This window comes from Octodon degus, unplaced genomic scaffold (genome assembly GCF_000260255.1).
Source record: "Octodon degus isolate 3935 unplaced genomic scaffold, OctDeg1.0 scaffold00076, whole genome shotgun sequence".
Classification (NCBI taxonomy): domain Eukaryota; kingdom Metazoa; phylum Chordata; class Mammalia; order Rodentia; family Octodontidae; genus Octodon; species Octodon degus.
This window is the reverse complement of record NW_004524652.1, coordinates 1553103-1574043: the sequence shown is the minus strand read 5'-3', so window position 1 is coordinate 1574043 and position 20941 is coordinate 1553103. Positions and strand designations below refer to the sequence as shown.

The window sequence follows — 20941 nt, the reverse complement described above, 5'->3', positions numbered from 1 at the left end:
GCGGGGCGGGGCGGGCCCAGAGCGCCTCGGCCTCCCGCCTCCCGCCTCCCGCCTGCGGGCCAGACCTGGGCGGGGACAGAGCGCCCCGCGGCTCTCTGCTCTGCCGGTGGCTTAGAGTGGATGGAGTGGACAAGTGCGTGTCTCTACTGGTGTCAGGGGAGGAGGAGGGTGTTAGGAAGTGCTTGAGTCATGAAAGCCCTAGTTTGGAATTAAAGAAAATCACATAGGTGTGGACGCTGTCCGGAAGCGCGCGGCTCACTTCACCGCACCCAGCCTTTTCAGCAGTTTCTTGCCTTTGGAAAGCAGCCCCTTTTTCTTTTTCGAGGACATTGCCCTGCCTCTCCCGGGACTACCAGAACCCCTGGATGACGTAGGTGACCCCGAATGGAGGTGGCCTGTGGGGGATGGAGCTCTCCTTGCTGGCCCTGAACCCTCAGGAGGAACCTAGTAGGTACATTGTGACAGTTTATTGAGAGCGTGAGCGCCACCAACACCGAGCCACTCGGCCGCCCCGCGCCGCCCCGCCCCGCCCCGCCGTGGGAAAGGAAGGGGTCATTTCTTCTTTCAAGGGTCAGCGTGCGCCTGGCCACGCAGCACACCCCTCGCCCAAAGCAGCTCCTGCGGCCTTGGCTTGGGAGAGGGGTGGCCGTTGCTTGGCAAACAAAACTAGGTCTCAACTTACTCTGCAAATTTGGACCGAGAGCGGGGAGCTACTGGAGTCAGATTGATAGTGGGGTTGACCGAGGGCCCCTCGGTCAGCTTAGAAGGGAATTTGGATGCGTTTGAAAACTACTTTGGTTACAATAACCCCTGCCAGTGTTGAGTGCACTCTTGGGTTGCTTAGAAACTATAGAAACATTGGAGATGGCACACCGGTTGAAAGAAAAAAAAGAACTGAAATGAACCTTAATCACAATCGAAGAAAGCTTAAAGGCCCTTATTGTATGTTTTCGCTATTCCCAAATAATTGAGCGGGATTTTCTCCTGGTGTGTAGCTCGGGGTGCGTTTCTGTGTTCCGTGCTGCCGTGCGGTAGCGGCATTTCCACGGCCGTGACCCCTCCTGCACGGGAGCCTGGGCGCGGCCCACAGGCCCCTGCACACCCGGAAGCGAGCATCTGTGTTTGGCAGGCGGACGTAGCCCGAGGGGCCTCAAGCTTGCTTGGATTTGGAATCAAGGTCTAGTTCTAATGGAAAACACCTAGGAGTGCGTCCCGAGCACACCTGGAGGTACGGGCTTCCCTAGTGCGATCACGGAAGCTGTGCACGCCCGAGGCGTGGGCTGTGCTGGCGCCCGCGTGCGGCCGCACGGTGCGCGCACGCTGCGTGTGCTCGGCCGAGGGGCAAGGCAGCGGCATGGTCACTGCGCGCCGGGCCAGCCCGGCCACCGCGGCCGCCCCTCGTCTGCTTCATCTTAAATGAGAGGGGGGCTCTGGTCTGGTTTCAAAGTAAAACCTTGTCTAGTAAACATACGGTAGGTTGTGCTTTGTTCGGGAGTGGCTACAGCGCCACGCGCGGCTCGGCCTCGGAGCACAGTGAGCACTCTCTATGTAAACAGACAGCTCGCTGGGCAAGAAATATGTTCCCAGTGTCGGCCTTCCCAATAGTGGGCGGGAGTCCCAGCGAGGGCAGCGAGGAGCAGCTCCACTCCACGTTCAGTTGCTCCGCAACTGTGCCCCGTGGCAGCCTAACCCTGTGGCCCGCGGCTCTGAGACATATTTCTTGGTTCTCTCTGTAAGCCCACAGCGAAGCCTTAAGGCTACCGCACTGGTCCGTGTCGGCAGCTTAAGTCGGGCTCTCGCTAGGCGTCTCCGCTGCTCACTTACGTGAAGGCTACATGCCTGCTTAGGGTGTGAAATGAACGCTCTTCTTCTGTGTCCAAGCGGATGACGGAGAAATAAAAATACAGACGTAAAACATGACAGGTAGGAGCTCGCGGCGATGGGCAAAGCAAAGATGAGACAGCTCGGATGCGTGCCGCAGGCGGTGCGTGCCGCAGGCAGATGCGAGCGGGCCCTGCCGCGGTGCCGAGCCGGGCTCCACGGAGGGCGGGCGGGCGGGCGCCCAGCACTCTCCGTCACCTGAGCTGTGCGTCTGTCATGTGGGGTGGGAGGAGGGCCTGGGGCGGGCAGCCTGGCGGGCGCTGCGGGGTCCCTGTGTGTGCGGGCACTAGCGACCTAGGCAGCGCCTGGGCGGGCACAGTGAGTGCGAGAGAGGCCCAGGAGGCCAGGAGAGGGCGAGGCGGGGCTAGGGGGGGCGGCTTACCCTTTTGGCCTTGGCGTGCAGGGCCGGGTCTTGAGAGCAGACGGACGGGGCATCGGAAAGGTAGACCTCCACGTCCTCAGGCACTTCTTCCAGGAAGTTGGAAGGCACCAGGCCTCGCTGCCCGTTCAGCTCGCCCTGCAATCGCGGGGAGGAAGGCCGGGCTGGGCGGTGGGGTGCTGGGACCCACAGGGTGTGGGGTCCCTCGCACGGATTACCATTCTTACAACCTTGGATCTTTAACTGGAATGTTTAGGTAACTGCCCTGTTCTGGTAACTGGTTTATTTAGGTTCATCTGTCCTGTGCTCCGCACTTTCTCCCCGACCCTCCTTTCTTAAGTTTCCTTTTTTTATCATCCTGGTTTTCTTTTGGTGGTCAGCACTGGGAGGCACGGGGCAGCGCCCCGCCCATCGCTGGCTGCAGCAGGTGCGGTTGCAGGGGTATCCCAGGAGCCAGCGTGGACCCCTCCCGCGACCCCACAGCCTCCAAGCCACAGTGCTCCTACAGCTGATTCCTGTCCTTGTCCCCAAGGACGCCATCACCTCACTTAGGTACCTCCAGCCCCTGCTGGCCTCGCCTCCTGCGTCTGTCCAGAGCGGGGCCCCTGTGCCCACCGGGGGGGCCAGCCTGCTCTCCACCTCATCCCCACAGTGTCCCCACTTGTGTCAGACCCGGCCCTAGAGGTGGGGCCTCAGAGTGGGATCCAGCCCCCGGTCCCCTTCAGGGAGGCCACCTGTCTTCTGCATCTAAGCATACGCTGGTCACCCTCTGTGCACATCACTGACGGTGTGCGGGTGACCAAGCTTCGTGGTGAGCACTTGGCTAGCGTCACATGACCCTGAGTTCATGGCCAACACCAAAAAGTATGTAAACGGGCACATTGGGATGTAGTGGTGCTGGGCTGTGAGGGACCACAAAAGGGGTAAGTGGCTGTGGGTTGTGTAGACTCTGGTGGTACAGGGAGGAGAGACAGTGGTGGGAGCAGACCCTTAGGAGGAGGCACACAGGGGCCACACGGGACAGTACACTGTAGTACTGGGACCGTAAAATGCCTGGAGGTTGACTGGTGCGCTTGTATGCGGCAGGGAGCAGGACTCCTGACAAATCCAGCGGTTCCAGCATCCAGCAGGAGGTCCTCTGCAGTTGTTTATCAAATTGCAGTGATGGGGCCGGGGAGATGGCTCAGTGGAATAAGCGCTTCCCTGGCAAGCGCAAGGGCCTGAGTTCAATCCCCAGTTCCGCCAAAAAAAAAAAAAAAAAGAGAGAGAGAGAACAAAAAACCAAGATTGCAGTGATGAGGGCATCTGGCCAGGTGTGCACTACATGACCTTGAAACTCCTGGAAGCAGAGCCAAGCCCGCAGTGCCACAGGACACAGGGGAGGTGACACAGGAGCTACACCACAGTGTGGGAAAGTGGGAGAGTGCTTCTGAGCCCCACCAAGCACCCCTTCCAGTGTGGTCTGGACCATCTACAGTCCAACTGTGTTTATAGGTACAGCTCATGTACCTTTTCTGAAAACCAACTCAGTAAGATAGCTGCTTAAGCAGATAACCCCTTTTGCACAACTATATCCTGTATGGTGAAAACAAAGAGTCTAAGGCTGCCTCTAGGAACCCTCCAGTGGCAGTGCTGGCCGCCCCGCCGCTGCACTCAGACCTCCCGGAGAGCTCATCAGTGACTCCGACTGGTGCTGATATCAAAAACCACCACAAAGTCACTCAAAAGAGCACAGACCAGTAGCATTTCTGGAACACAAAAGGAGCTGCCCAAGAAAATGCTAACAAGCCAGGTGCAGGGTGCATATCTGCAATCCCAGCACTCGGGAGGCTGAGGCAGGACACAGCGAGCTCAAGGCCAGCCTGGGCTGCACAGAGAGACCCTGTCTCAAAAAGGCAAATAAAAAAAGAAAAGGGGGGGGTAAAAGTCAACAGATCAAATCCAGTGTTTTAAAAATAATTATAGACCACAGTCCCCAACTCACTTAAAAACTAAGTTCAGTGACCTAAATCGGAATGCCCCTGCCCTGTATGAGGTCTTCACATTTAACTACACCCAGCTTCGCTCTTTTTTCCTTCGTAAAAGCATCTCACTAAATCACCCGAGCTGGCTTGAACATATGCTCTGCCTGCCCAGCTAGCCAGGGGTGGGCTTGTAGGCTAACTTTGTTGATGATCTGGTCTGTAAATAATAAATATATAATACTGTAAAAGTGTGCGTTTACTTGTTACTGACTTACATGAGAAGTCACAATGACCCCAGAATCCTTCCTAAAGTTGTTCTAAATGAGGCTTTGAGACAGGGAAGAGAGAGAAGGTACAAAGCAGTGAAGGAGACAAAGCAGCTACCAGCTGAGCAGCAGACACAGTCAGAAAACGGCGTGGGGAGCGCGCACGCTTCCACCATGTCTTCTAACCCACCGACAGAACACACACCGGGAAAACCCTTGCCAAGAGCAGTGGTTCCTAAGGACGAACTCAAGAAGTGCCAAGGATGTGCAGGACAGAGCCGCGAGCCTCGGCTAGGTGGCGGCGAGTGAGGGGAGAAGGCTGTGCCCACACAGTGCTGGGCAGCACCCTGGTGTGTTTCTTTTGTTGTTGTTTTTGTTTGTTTGTTTAGTTTTTGGCAGAACCGGGGATTGAACTCAGGCCCTTGCCCTTGCCGGGGAAGCGCTCCACTGAGCCATCTCCCCGGCCCCGAAGCACCCTGTTCAACCTCAGATGGACCCAGATGTCTGAGCACGAGACTGGGCTCATGTGTGTGCTGTGCACGCATGCGTGCATGTGTGTGTGTGTGTGTGTGCCGTGTGCGTGCACACAGGTAGCGAAGAGTGGGGTGGAACACACAGGAGGAGGAGGAGGAGGAATTTTTCAAGTAAGGAGAAGACAGATTGCTTAATAAATAAATGGTCTCTCTAGCCGGTTCTCACCCGCTGATCTCATTAGACAGAGGTCAGACTGCCGTCTACATGCGAGACAACAGCGGAAGATGGGAGAGGCCAACCACAACAAGCGAGGGATGGTTCAGGCCTCGCCCTAGGATGGCTCTATTCAGTGCCATCAAAGCTTAATTTTTGCTGAAGGGAACAACAGGCAAGTGCAACACACACACACACACACACACACACAATACACAGTTCAGGAGCTGAGGGTGGCTCAGGCAGAGACGGAAGCGCTGGTGACAGGCATCACTAGCACCATGTCCCAGGAGACACAAGGCACGGAGCAGCAGAGGCCATGGGCCCACCCTGTCCCAGCCTCCATCAGCAATGGGGTGGGAGCAGGGACATGAGGCCTGGGGCGTGCCAGCCCAGCATGGTCCACTCACTCCAGAGAAGAGAAAAAGCTTCACAGGGTGGAGGCCAGGAGGGGCAAGGACTGACTGCTCCAGGGGTCTGTGACAGAAGATCTGAAACCTGTGCTCAGTCCCAGTTCTTAATTTCCTTACACAGCAATTCCTGAGGTGGGCATGAAGGTGTGGTCGCTGCCTGCAACCACAGCGCTTTGGGAGGCTGAGGCAGGAAGATCCTAAGTTCTGGCCCACCCTGGGATGACTTAGCAAGTTAATGAGACCTTGTCTGAAAAAACAAAAGAGGCAGGGGATGAACTCGGGATCAATGCCCTGTGCTCCGTTCCCAGTACCCCACCCCCAAAACTTAAAGAACGGAATCTGATAAATTTTACATGCGGCAGCTGGTGAGGGCCAAAGCAAGCCTGCCATTCTTCCGCTGTTCTTGCACACCGAAGCATGGTGGAGGCCCCAGGACCTGTCCCTAATATCCAGGCAGCCCGGTGCAGAGACAGCGCGCTGGCAGCTTCTCAGCGAGCTGCACGGGATGCAACTCGTGCGCCACGACCCTGAGGACGGATGACCAGGACCAAAAGCCCACTGTGAGCGAAGCTGGGCTCCCCGAAGCTTCAAAACTTACGTAGTAAAATCCATCTTCATCAATGTCGCCAAAAACAGTAATGATATCTCCCGTGCAGAATGTAAGTTCGGCCTGTGGAGACGGAACGCCAAGTCAGTAGCATCCTGCTAGACAGGTAATTGTTTTTAAAAATAAGTTCTTGGTGCTGTCCCTGACTACTGGAGACCCCTGGGCATCCTCCTGCTCCTCCCGTGGAGGGGTGGAGCTGCCAGCCAGCCCTGCTGAAGATTCAGGGTCACCCGCACAATGCAGGTGGTTCAATCTGAAACTGCGGTAGCACCGTGGGTCCTGGCCAGGCCGATGACACAGAGGCCACAGGCAGACAACTACAAAACTAGACCTGGGCAGCTGCAAAGGCCTGTGATGCAGGCCTGCTCCCCCTCAAGTGAGGCCCAGCACCAGGCGCCCCCTGCTGGTGGTAGGAGCCCTACCCTGTCCAGGTGCCATCCACCCAAGAGGCTGGTGTCATCCAGCCTGGCACGGGCGGCCCGTGCAGGCACAGTGCCCTGTCCTCAGGGATCCACTGTCCCCATGCGCTCCAGAACACAGACTGACACGAGATAGAAGACACAACAGTCCTTAAAATTTCTAAACATGGAATCAAGGGCTAAAGGTCATGGGCAGTGGCTGGCCAGAGGCAGAGGATGCACAGCCCCCGGACCACATGGCAGCCCCGAGGACAGAGCGCATCCAGCCTGTGCTGTGTGGCTTGGGACGCCGCCTGCCCTGGCTCACTGCCCATCATGTGACAGTGGCCTGGCAGCCAGCTCTGCCACAGGAACTTCCCTCCTGCACATCCCTCCAGAGGTAAGGCTGTGGCTCACAGGCCTCTCTGTCAGTGTGGGATGGGGACAGCTGGGTTGGGGACAGCTGGCCGGGACAGTGAGGCCTCCTTGGGGCCCCTACAAAACGGTATTTCTGATAGGCACAGCCTGTGGCGCAGTGTGACATAAAACAGCCCCTGAGGGTTCCTGGCCCCAAGCAGCACACAGCTGAGTTATGGCCCAAACTGGAGTACTTAGGTCAGTGGCCACAGGATGGGAACAGGAACAATGAGGGGTTGGGAGGGGAACATGGGGGCCATGGGGGTGGGCGGGGGTGAGCTGCCTTGGGCAAACAACACTTAAACACCGACACACTGCTAGTGTCTGGAATTTTTCACAAGTGCTCTGGCGAGCAGCTGACCATGGACTCAGGGAACACTGTGTCTGCCACACCCTGAGGGGCCACAGTTCTTAACCCCGCCACCTATCAGTGTGGGTGCAGGGTGTGGTCACGCCCAAGACCTCACTGTACCTCCACGTCCACATTAGGTGAGCTCTCTCGTGGGTCATAGTCGTACAGGGCCACCATTCTCCGTGTGGACACCGAGTGAGGCCTGCCGCTCCTCCTGCTCCTCTCTGTGACCAGACAAGGGGAGAAAGGGGTTGCTGTGACATCACCTCCCCCCACGGTCCCCTGCCCAGCCCAGCCCTGTGCCAGGTGCCTGCCCCCTCTGGGGGCCTGGGCCAACAGCCCTGCCCTCTGTGGCAGCAGGCACGACCCCGTGACCCTCGCACACATGCCATGCTAGGTGGGCGCTCACGGTCCACACGGAAGAGCACTTGCAGCTCCGGCCACATCTCACAAGCTGGGCCAAGCCACTTGGCCCTTGCATGCCCGCTGCAGTACCTGTCTTCTCCACCGGGGTGTGGAGGGGCAGGAAGCCCTGGCGCAGCAGCTGGCCCCGCATCTCCTCGTCGTCCGCCTGGATCTCGGACACCATGTTGCAGGGAATGAGGCCAAGCCGGGCACAGGTCTCCCCGCGGTAAAACCCGTCAGCATCCTTGTCACCATACACCTGCAGGGGGGCAGGCTGATTCCTCACCCGCAGGCCTTCCTGTTGCCCCCTGCAAGCTCACCAGGGCTCCCGCCACCCTGCCGCCTCTGCCCCCCCATCCCCAAGGCTCCCAGTGCCACAGGATGCCACCCATGCAGGAGAACCGCAGCCCTCCTCAGGACGCGCCCCCGGCCAGCTGCACCGGGCCCCACCTTGATGATCTGGCCTTCCTTGAAGGGCAGCTCCTCCTCCGCGGCGTCAGGGTTAGGGGACATGGTGAGCGGGTCGTAGTCGAAGAGAGCCACAAAGATTCGGGCCGGGAGCTCCTCAGAGCCCGGGTCCATCTCTGACTCATCATAGAAGTCTGGGGAGAGACGGTCGTGCCCGGTGTAGTCATCTGGGAGTGGGTGGGGAGAAACGGAGGCCCCGGTGACCCTGTGCAACCCAGGAGCTTGGGCGGGGGCAGGGCGGCACAGCTTGAGCTGTGGGCCAGTGGCCGCCTCTCCCTGCCCTCAGGACTGCCGCTCCTGGACTCAGAGCAGGCAGAAGCTTCCCGCACGCCTGGGCCTCAGGCAGGAGGAAGGGCAGTGGCCAGGCGCCCGAGCCACACCCCCTTCCCCATGACCACAGCTCCGCGGCAGAGCAGGGCTTGAACTCTGCGGGCACCTGCCTCCTGCAGTGACCCTGTCTGACATGCTGACCCCAGTGACCCAGGGACACCAGACTCCTTGACATTGCATCCCTGCACAGAATGGGGCGGGCGGTGTGCGGGCACCACAACTGGCTGCACTCCCTGCACAGCACACAAGACGTCAGTGCTTGCTCTGCGCTGCCTAGGGAATCACCGTGAGGAGGAGGCCCATGCGCGCCCCACCCAGGCGCGGCTCTCCATACTCAGAGGCAGCAGCAGACACGGGGTCACATGTCTGTGTCCTTGTGTCTTTGTAAGAGGCAGAGACAGACTGGAGGGCAGCCCTGTCCGTGTCCTGCCCACTGGTCCCTGGCGTGGGTCACAGAGTGGGCAGGAAGAACACAGCTATGGGAGGGCAGCGCCAGGGTGGGGACCTGTGGCTGGCCTGTTCCCCAGCACAAAGTTCAGTTTAAAAGCAAAATGGGCAGCGGCTGCGGGACGGCTCCCCTGGACTGCGAGGCCTCGGGGCCTGGCAGAGGCGTCCTGTTTCAGCCCCGTTTGCTGGAAGTGTGATTTTTGCTGAGAGCCAAGTTTTTCAGCAACAGGCTTGGCCAACATCTTCATGGAGGCTTTGACTTTCATAATAAGGGAAGAGACTGGTTCTCTGTTAACTGTTTTTAAGGATTTCTATGACAAAAATAAAAAGTGTAAAACTGGGAGAAGAAACACGTCTTACACTGCTTGCAGCGTCAGTAAAGAAGGGGCGCAGAGGCGGGGCGGAGACCCGCTCGCTGGGGTGCACTCCCCTTCCCTCAGAACAGCCTCCCTCAGCCCTGGTGTTCTCTCTGCTGTTTCCTGTGCGTGTGTCTGTGTCTATGTGTGTGTATGCACACATGTGGGCACATGTGAGTTCACAAAAGATCTGATTCTAGGCTCCACGACTGTGTTAGCAGCTCGTAGAATCAATGCTGCCCACCACCCGTGGTGGAGCACGCCCATGATCACAGTACTTGGGAGGCTGAGGCAGGAGGATCACTTGGAGTTCAAGGCCAGCCTGGGCTACATAGCAAGACCCTGTCTCCAAAAAAATAAGCAAAATAAATGAGGAACCGCTGCTGCCCTGACTGCAGGGCACCAAGAGAAGTGTCCCACCCGACCCTCCACTGACCCCCTTGCCTGGTCACCGACTTCCAGAAAGCATCAGGAGAAGGGGCAGACCAGCCCCATGAGGGGAAGGCGAGCCACACTGGGTGGGCCCCACCGGGCAGAGAATCCCGGCTTCCCAGCCCAAGCCTCCTGTGCCCCCATGACCCAAGGCTCGCCCAGATCTCTGGGGCCGGCCACCTCCAGCTCTGCTCTGGCTCAGGCTTTGGCCCTCGCTGAGCACTGGCACCTTAGAGGCCACGCTGGGAAGCCGCTGCGTGTGCCTGGCCCGCGTCCCTCTGCACCAGGACGAGCCACCGACCCTAAAGGTCACAGAACCAGCGTCTGGCGGGCCACTCACCGATGGGCAGCCGGGGCCTCTGGGGACCGGCGCCGCCGTGGGGGAACCTCCGGCTCCCGCGCTCCACCCTCTCCGCGCGTCCTGCCGACGCTGGGTTGCCTAGGATCTGGGGGTGAGACAGCGATACAGTCACGGGGTCGCTGGCCTTCGGAAGCAAGAGCAGGTCCGTGAGATCAACCCGGGTCGGAAGCGAAGCTGTAAAGGCAACTCAGCTTAGCTTTTAACTGAACGGTTAGCTGAATGGTCAGCTCACCCGCACCCCAGCGGGGACCTTCTGACCACTGCGAGACCTGAGGTGGCCATTACTGCTGCCAAAATCGAATATTCGCTTAGACTGAGGATGCTCTAGATGCAACCCAGTACACGGTGGGTCGCAGGTGTGACCACGCGGGCCCTCCTCTGGCAGTCCACGCCCTGACACCAGCTGCCACACAGCAGGATGGCGCCACAGGGCCCCGCCTTGGCTTGGCAGGAGTGGTATGTGGTGGCGCCCATCACCAGCTCGGGGGACCCTACATGCCAGCCCGAGCCTCAAGGCGCCACCATGCGCTAGGCGGCCCGAGGGCCTCCTTTCAGGGCCTACAGCAGGGCGCCGGGCTCGCTGGGACGTGCACAAGGGCCCCTTGTCCTGAAAGCAGCAGAGCCCCAAGGAGGCCGCGGCAGGGAATCCGAGTGGCGCCCTCGTGTGGGCACGTTACAGCGCGCAGGGGCCCGCTCCTGCCTGCCCGCCTGGGCGTCCCCAGGCTCAGCGTGACCCGGAGGGACCGGGCCTCGGGCTCACCGGGCAGAAGCAGCTGAAGACGGGAAGAGATGAACCGGCCTGCGCAAAAGCGACTTCCCTCACTGACACACTCCATGTGGTAAAATGGTCGGCGAGGACAGAAGGGGAAGCAACACAAAAAGCGAAAAGGGCAGGGACAAAATAATGCCAGGGGTCACCTCGGCCTCTACGGGTGGCTCTGGAAATACGGACTGTGCCGTTCAGCTAACCCTTCATTAAAATTTAGGCTCAGTTGTCCTTTAATCGAAGCAGCCAGAATCACCATCCTGTGGAGGAAACCATCATCGAGAGCAAAGGAAACACGTCGCCTGCGCGGCAAGCGATGCGACGGACCAACCAAAAGCGCGGGAGAGCCAAGCGCCCAGAGGCCCGCGGGGACGCGCGCGGCCAGGCAAGCGGGAGGGGAGCGGCACACACCCGGGGACCGTCCGCCGCCCGGGGAGGCGGCCCGCGCTGGATGGCCGCCCTACTGTCCGGCCCGGCCGCGCCTTTCCACCAGACACCCCGAAAACCGTCGTGGTCGCTGGCCGCGTCCCAGCCCTGCTTCCTGGGCGCCGACCTCTCCGGGCTGGCTGGGAAGTCATCGCTCCTGACGCCGCCCCCGGGGTCCTCCTGCTCGCCAAAGTCCTCTTCAATGCTGCTCTGCCGGGTCAGCGTCCGCCGCCGGGCCAGCAGGGGCCGCGCGCTTCTCCAACAGGTGCACTGGCCAGGGCCCGGGCTGCACTTGGCTTCGGGGTTCCCGAAACTACTCCGCAGCTCCTCCTCCTCGCTGCCACAGTCTAGGCCACTGTCGGGGCTCCGGGTGGCCCAGCGGCCCAGCCGGCCACCTCTGTCTTCCAGGAGCAGATCATCCGCGTGGGTGACCCCTCGGGGAACCCTGTGCTTGGTGGAGAACCAGGAGCCGGGTGGCGCTGGGGGGCCCCAGCAGGGTGGGGCAGGGCTGTGCCGCGCGGCCAGCAGGACCCTGGCTCTGGACGCCCTGGGGCCCTGCCGGAGCAGCGGCCGGCAGGGGTCCGGATCCTCCTCTGCTACCTCGGGGATACTGAAAAGCCTCTTACTGCGCCGGGGGGCCTGGGGGGGCTCGGCCTGCTCCAGGAACGCACCTTCCGGGCTGCCAGGCTTATAGCACTCCTTGGGGATGGGGGACAGAATGGTGGCCACGCGTGGGACAAGGGGACGGAGGAAGGAAAGAAAACACAGACACATTAGTGGTGGCGGTAAGGCGGGCAGACACATGCTTCTGCTCCAGGTGAGCGGGTGGTCGGGGAGGAGCCGGGCGCAGGCGGGGACAGCACCAGGGAGCGGGCGCCATGCACGTAGCCAGAGGTGACGCTCAGACATGAGGAGGGGTGCAGGCAGGGCTGCAGGGCCTGTGGAACGCTCACAGGTGGGGTGTCCTTTCCCCTGCCCTGAGCACTGCCACAGCGCCCCTTCTCCTGCTAGAGCTGAGCTGCAGGAGGCCAGGCCGTTCCCATCGCGCGTCTGCGGCCCAAGCTCGGTGTCCTGTGGTGACGGGGAGCCTCTGCCCTGCTGCCCTGCACGGGGCTGCCACCCGGACTGCCGTGAGGATGCTGCATGCACTCAGCCCCTCACACGGCTCCTTGCCCTGAACCCCAGGCCTCAGTCTCCCCAAGCACATATAAGCTGAACTGCCTCCCTGGAGGCCTGGGCTCCTATTGTGGGCAGGGTCTGCTGTGTCTGCGCACACGCGCGCACTGTGTGTCTATGTGTGTGTGTGTGCGCACGCACGCGTGCGCGTGTGGTTCAGGGTGATTATTCCTGGGATAGTTCTGATACCATATGAGAAAGGACAATGACAACCCCCCAGGAACAGGGAAGGCGCTGGGTGCTTTGGGAGTGAGCAGGTACTGGGGTGAGTGGTTTGGGCCAGAGGAAGGCAGACACGTCTGATCCCACGAGCTCACTGCCACACAGGAGCACCAGCTTGCACCACTTCCCAGGCAGCTTCTGGAGAACCTAGAGGCTGAGCTGGCCTGAAGCAACCCCTGCCCCTAACACCAGGGGCCACAGGCGGGATGTGGATCGCTGCAGGGGGGCAGGAGGAATGGTGACCCCAGAGCTTTGCCCCTGGGCTTCCCCAGGGGAGGCGGCAGCCTCCAGTCTCTGTGAAAGTGGCCCTGACCTGCACCCTGAGCAGCAGCCTTGGGAAGAGGGCACATTGTGCATGCTGCCCCTCACCTCCACACAGCGGCAAGAAGTCCAGACCCGGGTGCAGCCCAAGAGGGCACGAGGCACGGGGCAGAGGGGAGGGCTGGCCAGTGGGGCTGTTGGCCACGAGGCCAGTGAGCTGGGGGCGGGGCCTCAGGTGCCGTGCAGGGGTCTGCATAGGGATCTGGAATGTTCCAGCGCAGAGGGAACATCCATCAGTCTGTCTATGCAGGGCCACACCTTGGGGAACCAGGCCAACACCCTCTGCAGCATTCCACATGCATGTGGTGCCCTGGGCCCTGGACAAGCTCCTCTCCAGGCCCTTCCATGCCGGAATCCCCAGCCACAGGGCCTCCAGCTGCTTGGCCCTGCACCTGCCTCCTGGGTCTCGCTCAGTGACAGAATCGCACGGGAGCTGGTGCTGGCCCAGCCGCAGCTGTGGGGCGAAGGTCCCCGCGGGCACAGGGGGGACACCCTGCTCACTCGGACTGTGTCCTAGCAGCAGCCTCTCCCAACGGCCTCAGGGAGGATGCAAGGTCTGGGTCTATGCATGGACGAGCACCCAGTCTCCCTGATTCGACTCCTGTCACAGAGCGGGGCACCCCAGGATGCCACAGGGGTCCCCCAAACTCCTGTACCCACACTGTTCTGTGACATGGCCAGGAGCTACAGGAGTCCTGCAGCAATTTCAACAGTGAGAAAGAAGCGAGGAGCCCACACCCGCAGCCTCTGTCACAGGGCGCGGCCCGGCACGGGGCAGTGCAGCTTTCTGCCCGTCCCGCCCACCCCCACCTGCCCCAGCCCACCCTCTCACCTTGAGGGCACCATGGGAGGTGCTGCTGGGCCGCCGGCGGCCACCATCCTCCAGCTGCATCTCCGAGTATAGCTCCTCCTCGTCCTCCTCCAGGATGTCTGACAGGTCTGAGCCCCGGCTGCTTTCTGTGTGGTACTCATCTCCGTGACAACAGTGGGGCTGTGGGGGACAGGAGCAGAGTGAAGGGACAGCTCTGACCCCAGCAGTCCCCATTTGGCATTCGCTTTCCCCAGGGGGCGGGGGCATGGGGTTCCAGGCAGCCCCTGGCCACCATGAGGAGAGCACCCCTCCACCAAGATGTTCCCCCACACCCTTCTGCCTTGGAGCAGCTGACCAAGGACTGTAACCTCTGAAACCATAAGCCAAACAGGACAGTGCTACAGCACAGGGAAAGTGACCAAGACACCAGCACACGACTGGTGTCCAGTAAATGTTGTCCACCAGTGGACACAAACTCACACACGAACCAGTGGGCGCTGGCAACTGACCCTCTCCTGTTCTGACCCAAGGACCTGCCCAGGTGAGGTTCTGGCGCAGCTGGGACGCCGCCATACTGCTCCAGAATGAGGTGGCACAGGCTCTCCTGCGCACTCCAGCCTCGGCGCTGGCAGGACTGCTGCGGCCGGCTGGCTGTTCTCTCTCCCCTGCCTCCACCGTGGCCGCCAGCCTCACCTGCCTGCCCAGCTCAGACCCCTTCAGGAAGTCATCCACAGACGGGCCCCTCCGCTTGAGCTCAGGTGAGGCGTAGCCATCCTCCTCATCTGAGTTGGCATAGGGCTCCGCGCTGCTCCTCTCCAGAAAGAAGCTCCTTTTCTCTAACTTGGAAAGAGAGGGGATGAGGTGAGCTGGGCAATGGGGGACAGCCACTCCCTTGGCGCTTCTCCCCAGTGCCCTGTGGGGCAAGGAGCCCTGTCCACACTCAGGCAAGTACAGTAGCGACCCCCCGAGCAGCCCAGTCTACTCAAGAGTGCATCTGCTTGAGCCCCTGCCGCTGCAGTGTCCTGCTCCCAGGAGGCTGTCCTCTCCCCCATGGGCCTCCCTGGCCCACTTGCATTCCATCAGCCAACACGTCTCCTTTTAGCTTTTGGCCTTGCTTTTTTGTTGTTGTTGTTGTTGTTTCTGTTTTTAGTGCCAGGATCAAACCTAGGGCCTTTAAACTCTCTGTGACAGATCTAAGCCCTTAATTGTCCAAGCTGGTCTCAAACCTGGGATCCTTCTGCCTCAGCTTCCCAGAGTGCTGCGATTACAGGTGTGCCCACTCCCTCACCCCTGCCAACCCAGCTAATGACAGTTCTTAGCTCTTAATGCTTGGTCCTTGGAGACATCCCTGGGGCTGCAGCCCCGCCCCAGCTGCCACCTGCTGTGAGCTCTGAAGCTGGCCCTCCAAGCAGAAGTCGCAAGTTCATGGGCTGCTATTGTCTCAAAGGAGAAACTGAGGCTCACAGCAAACATCTGGGCGCCTTGTAAGGCTGGCGGCCCCGGGCAGCTCCAGCACCACACAGGTGGCCCTGACCTGTCTCACCGCGCACCTCGGGCTGCGGCCCCACGCTGGCCCCTTCGCCGCACGCAGGGTGGCAGTGTCATGCAGATGAGTGTGCGCACACGCCCACCCCATGTGCAGCTCTCCCCGCAGGGGCGTGCGGCTGTGGTCCAAAGCACAGAGCTGCGCTGCAACACAGCCGTCCTCGCTCTCCTCACGCACACTCGCCCCGCCGGCCCCGCCTCTCTGCAGTGGCTCTGGGGCCCTCTTCCCTCAGCGCCCTGCATGGATTCAAGGCGTCTCCCTCTTAGGGTCATTTTGACTTAGGGGCACAGCCAGAAGCCACGCAGTGCCGAGTCCAGTGAGGGAGGCGGACGAGGGCGCAGCGTTGTGGTTTTACTCGACAGAAATAGCCCTAGACATCTTGAAACAATGACATAGGTGGGTTTGAAACAGGGTAGCTATTCTGAAGGGGACTCATAGCAGTGTGTCTTTTGCTGTCATACAGTTTTAAATTTTTAACTTGGACAGTCATTGTGTGTCTTGGGCCTTGTATGTGCACGTGCCTGCGTGGAGAATCTGTTCACATGCGAGCACCCACTACACACACACGCTCACACGCACACACGTGCCTACACACATGCACATACCCATGTGCATGCATTGTTCACACACCTACAGGCACTGCATGCATGCTCACATGCCTACATACATGTGCACACCCATGTGCTCGTATGCAAATATGCATTGCATGCATGCTCACACATGCCTGTGAGCATGCACACACCCATGCGTATGTGCACACACACCAACATGCATGTGCACACATGCACACATACACCTATGTGCACGCACACTCGTGTGCTCACACACGTGCCAGATAGAAGCCTGAAGTGAGCAGCAGCCCAGGCCACTGTCAGCGTGTGGCTCAGACGCCGGCCAGGAGCACAGCTGCACTGGGGCCCCGTCCCCCCCCCTCCGGGCTCTGCAGCGGCTCGTGGGCAGAGCAGGAGCAGGGCACAGCCCAGTTAGGACTGGGCACACATCATCCCAGGACAGCTCAGGTGAGTGCAGCGCCCTTCCATCGGTCTGCAGCCTGGTCTGGGGGCGCATAGCTATAGCCATCCCCACCACCATGTGCCCCATGCAGAGGAACAGAGGGAAGAACCCCTGGAAGAACCCCAGCTTACCCTGCTGCTCTCGGCCACCCTCTGGGCAGCCTCACGGGCCATGGCCTTAGCAACGGAGGTGGACACAGGGGCTCCCTGTGGCTGTGGGAGGATGCGGCTAGGTGAAGGTGACCTCCGCCCAGGGGTGGCACCCTGCAGGCCAGGCGGCTCCAGCAGGTTTCCGTGTGCAGGTGCAGGGGACCGGCTCTGCTCCCAGGTCTCCGCCTTGGTGTGGAAGCCCAGGTGATCATCTTTGGTATCAGGGGTGCTGGCTAATGGCTTCGGTGGGGGCACTGCCCTGGGGGCGGGGGCTGGAGGCACCAGGAGGTCTGGGGGCACAGGAGCTGGTGCTGAGTCTGCAGACTCGCCCTGGGCAGAGAGGGTCCGCACAGTCACAGCCTTCGCCTCCAGGCCACGCAGCCGCCCGAGCTCCACAGGGGTGCTGTCTGCAGTGGGGAAGATGACCTCGGCCACCTGCGCAGAAACAAGGCCAGCTGAGCGCTGCTGGCCTCCCACAGCTGTCTTCTGCCCCTCAAGGAAGGACAAGGCCCAGACATCTTGCTCAAGGCGGCCTCAGCCAGAAGCCCAGGGGTCTAGAGAGTAGGGGACCAGGAGGTACACAGGCCAGGACACACCCAGCCGGAAGGCCCAGCCGGCAGCACTCCTATCCTCCTCAGGACTGACCCAGAGCCAGATGCGTGCACAGGGGACACTCTTCCTGCTGTGCTGGAGGGGCAGGAGCAGGGGCACCACCCGGCACCTTCCCACGGAAGGCAGCTCATGCCCACCCCTACCCTGTGAATCTCATCCATCGCTCCTGACAGGACAGGATGGAGACACCTTGCCTGCCCTCCCAGTGCTGGGAGGGTGGTGGGCTGAGACGGTCGACCCTGCTTCCCAGAGTCTGGGGTCTGGCCACCTGCCTGTGAGTCATCCCTGCCAGGTCTCCGAGGAGCGACCCTAGTGCTGGGGTCCAACCTAGAGCAGAGCCAGTCACAGGGGTCCAGCACCCAAGCCAGTGGGCCCTGAGGTACAGTGCGGGTGGCCTTTTGTAAATAATGGAGGCATCTGGCAGCTGAGGATTCGCCTGAACTGCCCCCGTGTAGGGAACAGGTCACCCCATCTCAGCTGCGGAGTGGGACTCTGCCCATCGGGGCCCCCACCCAAGCCACTTACCCGCTGCCCCTTGGCGTACACGCCGTAGCCAGTGACGTTTGCTCCATTGGACAGCCCAGTGGGGGTCAGTACAGGCGGCTTCCAGGAGACCTGGACAGTGGCTGCTGTGGCCCCTGCTTGGACAGTGACATCTTGTGGGGGGACCGGGGGCCCTGGGAGGGACAGAAGGAATAGTGGCCTTCAAGACTGGCCTGCTGAGTGGCTGTTACTGCCCCATGGTCCTTCCTGGAAGACAGGTGACACCTTGATGTAGAGGCAACGGAGACAAGCGGCCAGCGGAGGTAGCAGCACTGGCTGGTGCCGGGCACACGGTCTCCACACGGCCTCTACTCGCCTCCTTTGGGAAAGCACCTGTGCTCTCAGTTGTCCAGTCACCTCCAGCTGTGCCCAGTCAGTCACCTCTGCCTGGGGACAGGTGACCAGGGACAGCTTGGGGAGGGCAGGAGGATGACAGGGGAAAGAGCCTCCCTGTCCCACCCTCCGCTGTCCCCAGCCCTCTCGTCAATCTTCATCAGATCCCGGGGACAGCAAGCCTGCACCCAACATCAGCACAGTACCACACTGTGCATCTAAGCAAAACCAAGAGCCCGAGCTCCCCTGGGCTGCCAGGCCGCGGCCGCTCCGCACTGCTCCCGGGCACCCAGGCTGGCCACCTGCTCTGGGCCAGTGCTCCATGAGCTATGCTTACCGATCCAACAAGAGAAGCTGTCATGAGCCCCAAGCTTGGGGACAGGTAAGCAGTAGCCATGTCACCAGGTATGGCAGGTGGCTTCAGAAACAGTGAGCAGCCAGCCCTGTCTGGACGATCAAGGAAGCGCCCTTCCTTCTAGGCCTGGGAAATCCTCACTGCTTCCCACTAGAAAGCACAGATCCCTGCCCGCGGAAGGAACACCGCGGCCCCAGAGTGGGCACTGGCCCGAACACGCCCGCGCTGTGGCAAAGCTCCCCAAGCCTTCTTCTCACCCTGTGCAGAAGCCCAGCCCGCCTGCTTCACACACCACCCCACGGTGACTGCCAGCTGCTTCTCAGTGGAACAACTGACACAGCCGCTGCTGCCCACAAGGGCTTTCTCTCCATGACCACGACCAGCAGCTGTGTCCACTCAGAACACACAACGCAGGGGGACCACGCATGGCCAAGAATGTGGGCGCTGGAGTCTGTCGGCCTGGCTGCAAGCCCCAGCTCGGCCTACGACTGTGACAGCCCGGAGGCAGCCTCCCTGCCTGTCAACTGCCATACATGTCAAACAGACATAAGGCAGCATCTGTGGTGACAGAGCATCCCCACAAGGGACCGTAGCAGAGGTGGCAGCAACCACCCTTCCTCAGCCCCACAGGACCCTACGTCCTCCCCGCCAGGTTTCCTGGCAAAAGAGGATGGAAAGAGATAGAGATAATGGGTGAAGGAACAACGGGGCGTAAGGAGTAATCGAACCAACTATGAAGAAACCAAATGAAATCCAAGAGCAGAAAAATGCAGTTAGCAAGATTTTAAAAACCTTCATCTGGTGGCCTGAGCAGCAGACCGGGCCCCCAGGGGAAGAACCAGGAGACACAGAGACAGCCCAGTGGAGACAGCTCTGGGGCACAGCGACGACCGCAGGCTCCGAGCAGCAGCAGAACAACATCCGCATACCGCAGCAAACTGCCTTGCCCGGTGTCGCCCGGTGTACAGCTCCAGGCTCCGAAAGAGAAGACAGGACAGGGCAAAAGAAACATGCGGAGCTGTGCCGGAAATCTGGAGAATGTTACTCGGGATCTGGAAATCTCAGTGAAAACTGGGAAAGTATAACTACAATCAAGTACAGGCACATCAGACTCCAACTCCTGGTGCTCAAAGATAAAGAAAGGGGCAGAAAAGCACTCGGGTCTTCAGAAAGGAAGGGCAGGGAGTGGCCGCTGACCCACCACAGCAGCGAGAAGGGCCACGGGTGGCAGGAGGGTGCATGCGGGGCCCGCACAAGAGCACAAGTGGCAGTGCAGGCACACGCCACTTCGGACCGACAGGAGCACGCCAAAGCTGTTCAAAGGGAAAGCCTCCAGGCTGAAAGGAGACAACCCGAGCCAAAATGCAGACCCACGGCAGGAATGAAAAGGACAGTGGAAACGGTAAAGATGAAACTATATTTTCCAAATTCTTCAGAGATAAGCAAATAGCAATATCCTGAGGGAAGGGCTGGCCAAATAGCTCAGCAGATTAAAGGCCAGGGTTCGATCCCCGGGCCTGCTGTGCTGGCCCCACCCCCGGGATGTGCTGAGATGGCAATTGAGACTGGGCATGGTGGCACACGCTGTAATCCCAGCTCTTAGGAGGCTGTAAACAGTCGGATCTCTACAAGTCTGATCTAGTAGTGAGACCCTGAACACCCTGTAGACCCTTCCCTAAAATACAAAAAATAAAAAATAAAATAAAATAAAAAATCCCGAGGGAATTGTAACATGTAAAAGTAAATTATACCAAAACAACAGCAAAATCAAAAGAAGACAAATAGAATTGTAATGTTAGGGCTGGAGAGTTAGCTCAGTGGAATAAGTGCTTTCCTGGCAAGCGCAAGGTCCTGAGTTCCATCCCTGGTACCACACACAAAAAAAAGTTATGTAATTCTTTCACTATAAATAAATTGGTAGGGCTGGCGAGATAGCTCAGCAGATTCAGCGCCTGCTTAGGCAAGCACAGGGCCATGCCAGCCCCACCCCTGGGCACACTGAGCCATTTACCAAGTCCAGGCATGGTGGTGCACACCTATAATCCCAGCACTGGGGGGGATGAAAACAGGAGAACCCCTACAAGTCCAAGCTGTGGGGTGAAATGACCCTGTACCAAACACATGAATGAAAGAAAGAAAGAAAGAAAGAATGAATGAATTTTAAATAAATGTCTAAGTTTTTGCTTAGAAAATGTAGGGGTTTGGGGCCAGAGACATGGCTCAGTAGAATAAGCACTTGCCTGGCAAGTGCAAGCGCCTGAGTTCAATCCCCTGTTCCGCAAAAAAAAAAAAAAGAAAAGAAAGAAAGAAAGAAAGAAAGAAAGAAAAGAATCAACAAATGGGATCGTGTCAGATTAGAAAGCTTCTGCACAGCAAATGAAGCCACCAACAGAGTGAAGAGACAGCCTACAAAATGGGAGAAAAAAATTCCCAGCTATTCCCCTGACAGAGGATTAATATACATAAAGAACTACAAAAAATAGGCCCCAAATAAAAACCAAATA

At 59.6% G+C, this 20941-nt stretch overlaps 1 protein-coding gene across 4 annotated transcripts in view; it reads right to left on the bottom strand.

Annotated features, from left to right (window-relative positions):
- Nucleotides 1-69: 69 nt before the first annotated feature.
- Nucleotides 70-20941, bottom strand: part of Rimbp2 (RIMS binding protein 2) — a 96634-nt gene continuing 75762 nt past the window's right edge. Inside the window, exons 11-21 of one of the 4 annotated variants that reach the window (XM_023720562.1) lie at nt 17732-17883; nt 16577-17029; nt 14579-14725; nt 13907-14065; nt 10143-10248; nt 8220-8404; nt 7860-8028; nt 7485-7588; nt 6189-6260; nt 2264-2398; nt 70-198 (exon numbers count right to left, since the gene is read on the bottom strand). In XM_023720562.1, coding sequence (XP_023576330.1) covers nt 172-198; nt 2264-2398; nt 6189-6260; nt 7485-7588; nt 7860-8028; nt 8220-8404; nt 10143-10248; nt 13907-14065; nt 14579-14725; nt 16577-17029; nt 17732-17883 — 1709 coding nt within the window. In that variant the 3' untranslated portion in view covers nt 70-171. Of the gene's footprint in view, nt 199-1776; nt 1871-2263; nt 2399-6188; nt 6261-7484; nt 7589-7859; nt 8029-8219; nt 8405-10142; nt 10249-13906; nt 14066-14578; nt 14726-16576; nt 17030-17731; nt 17884-20941 lie in introns of those variants that run through there. The other 3 variants (XM_023720561.1, XM_023720564.1, XM_023720565.1) reach the window with 3 other exon arrangements.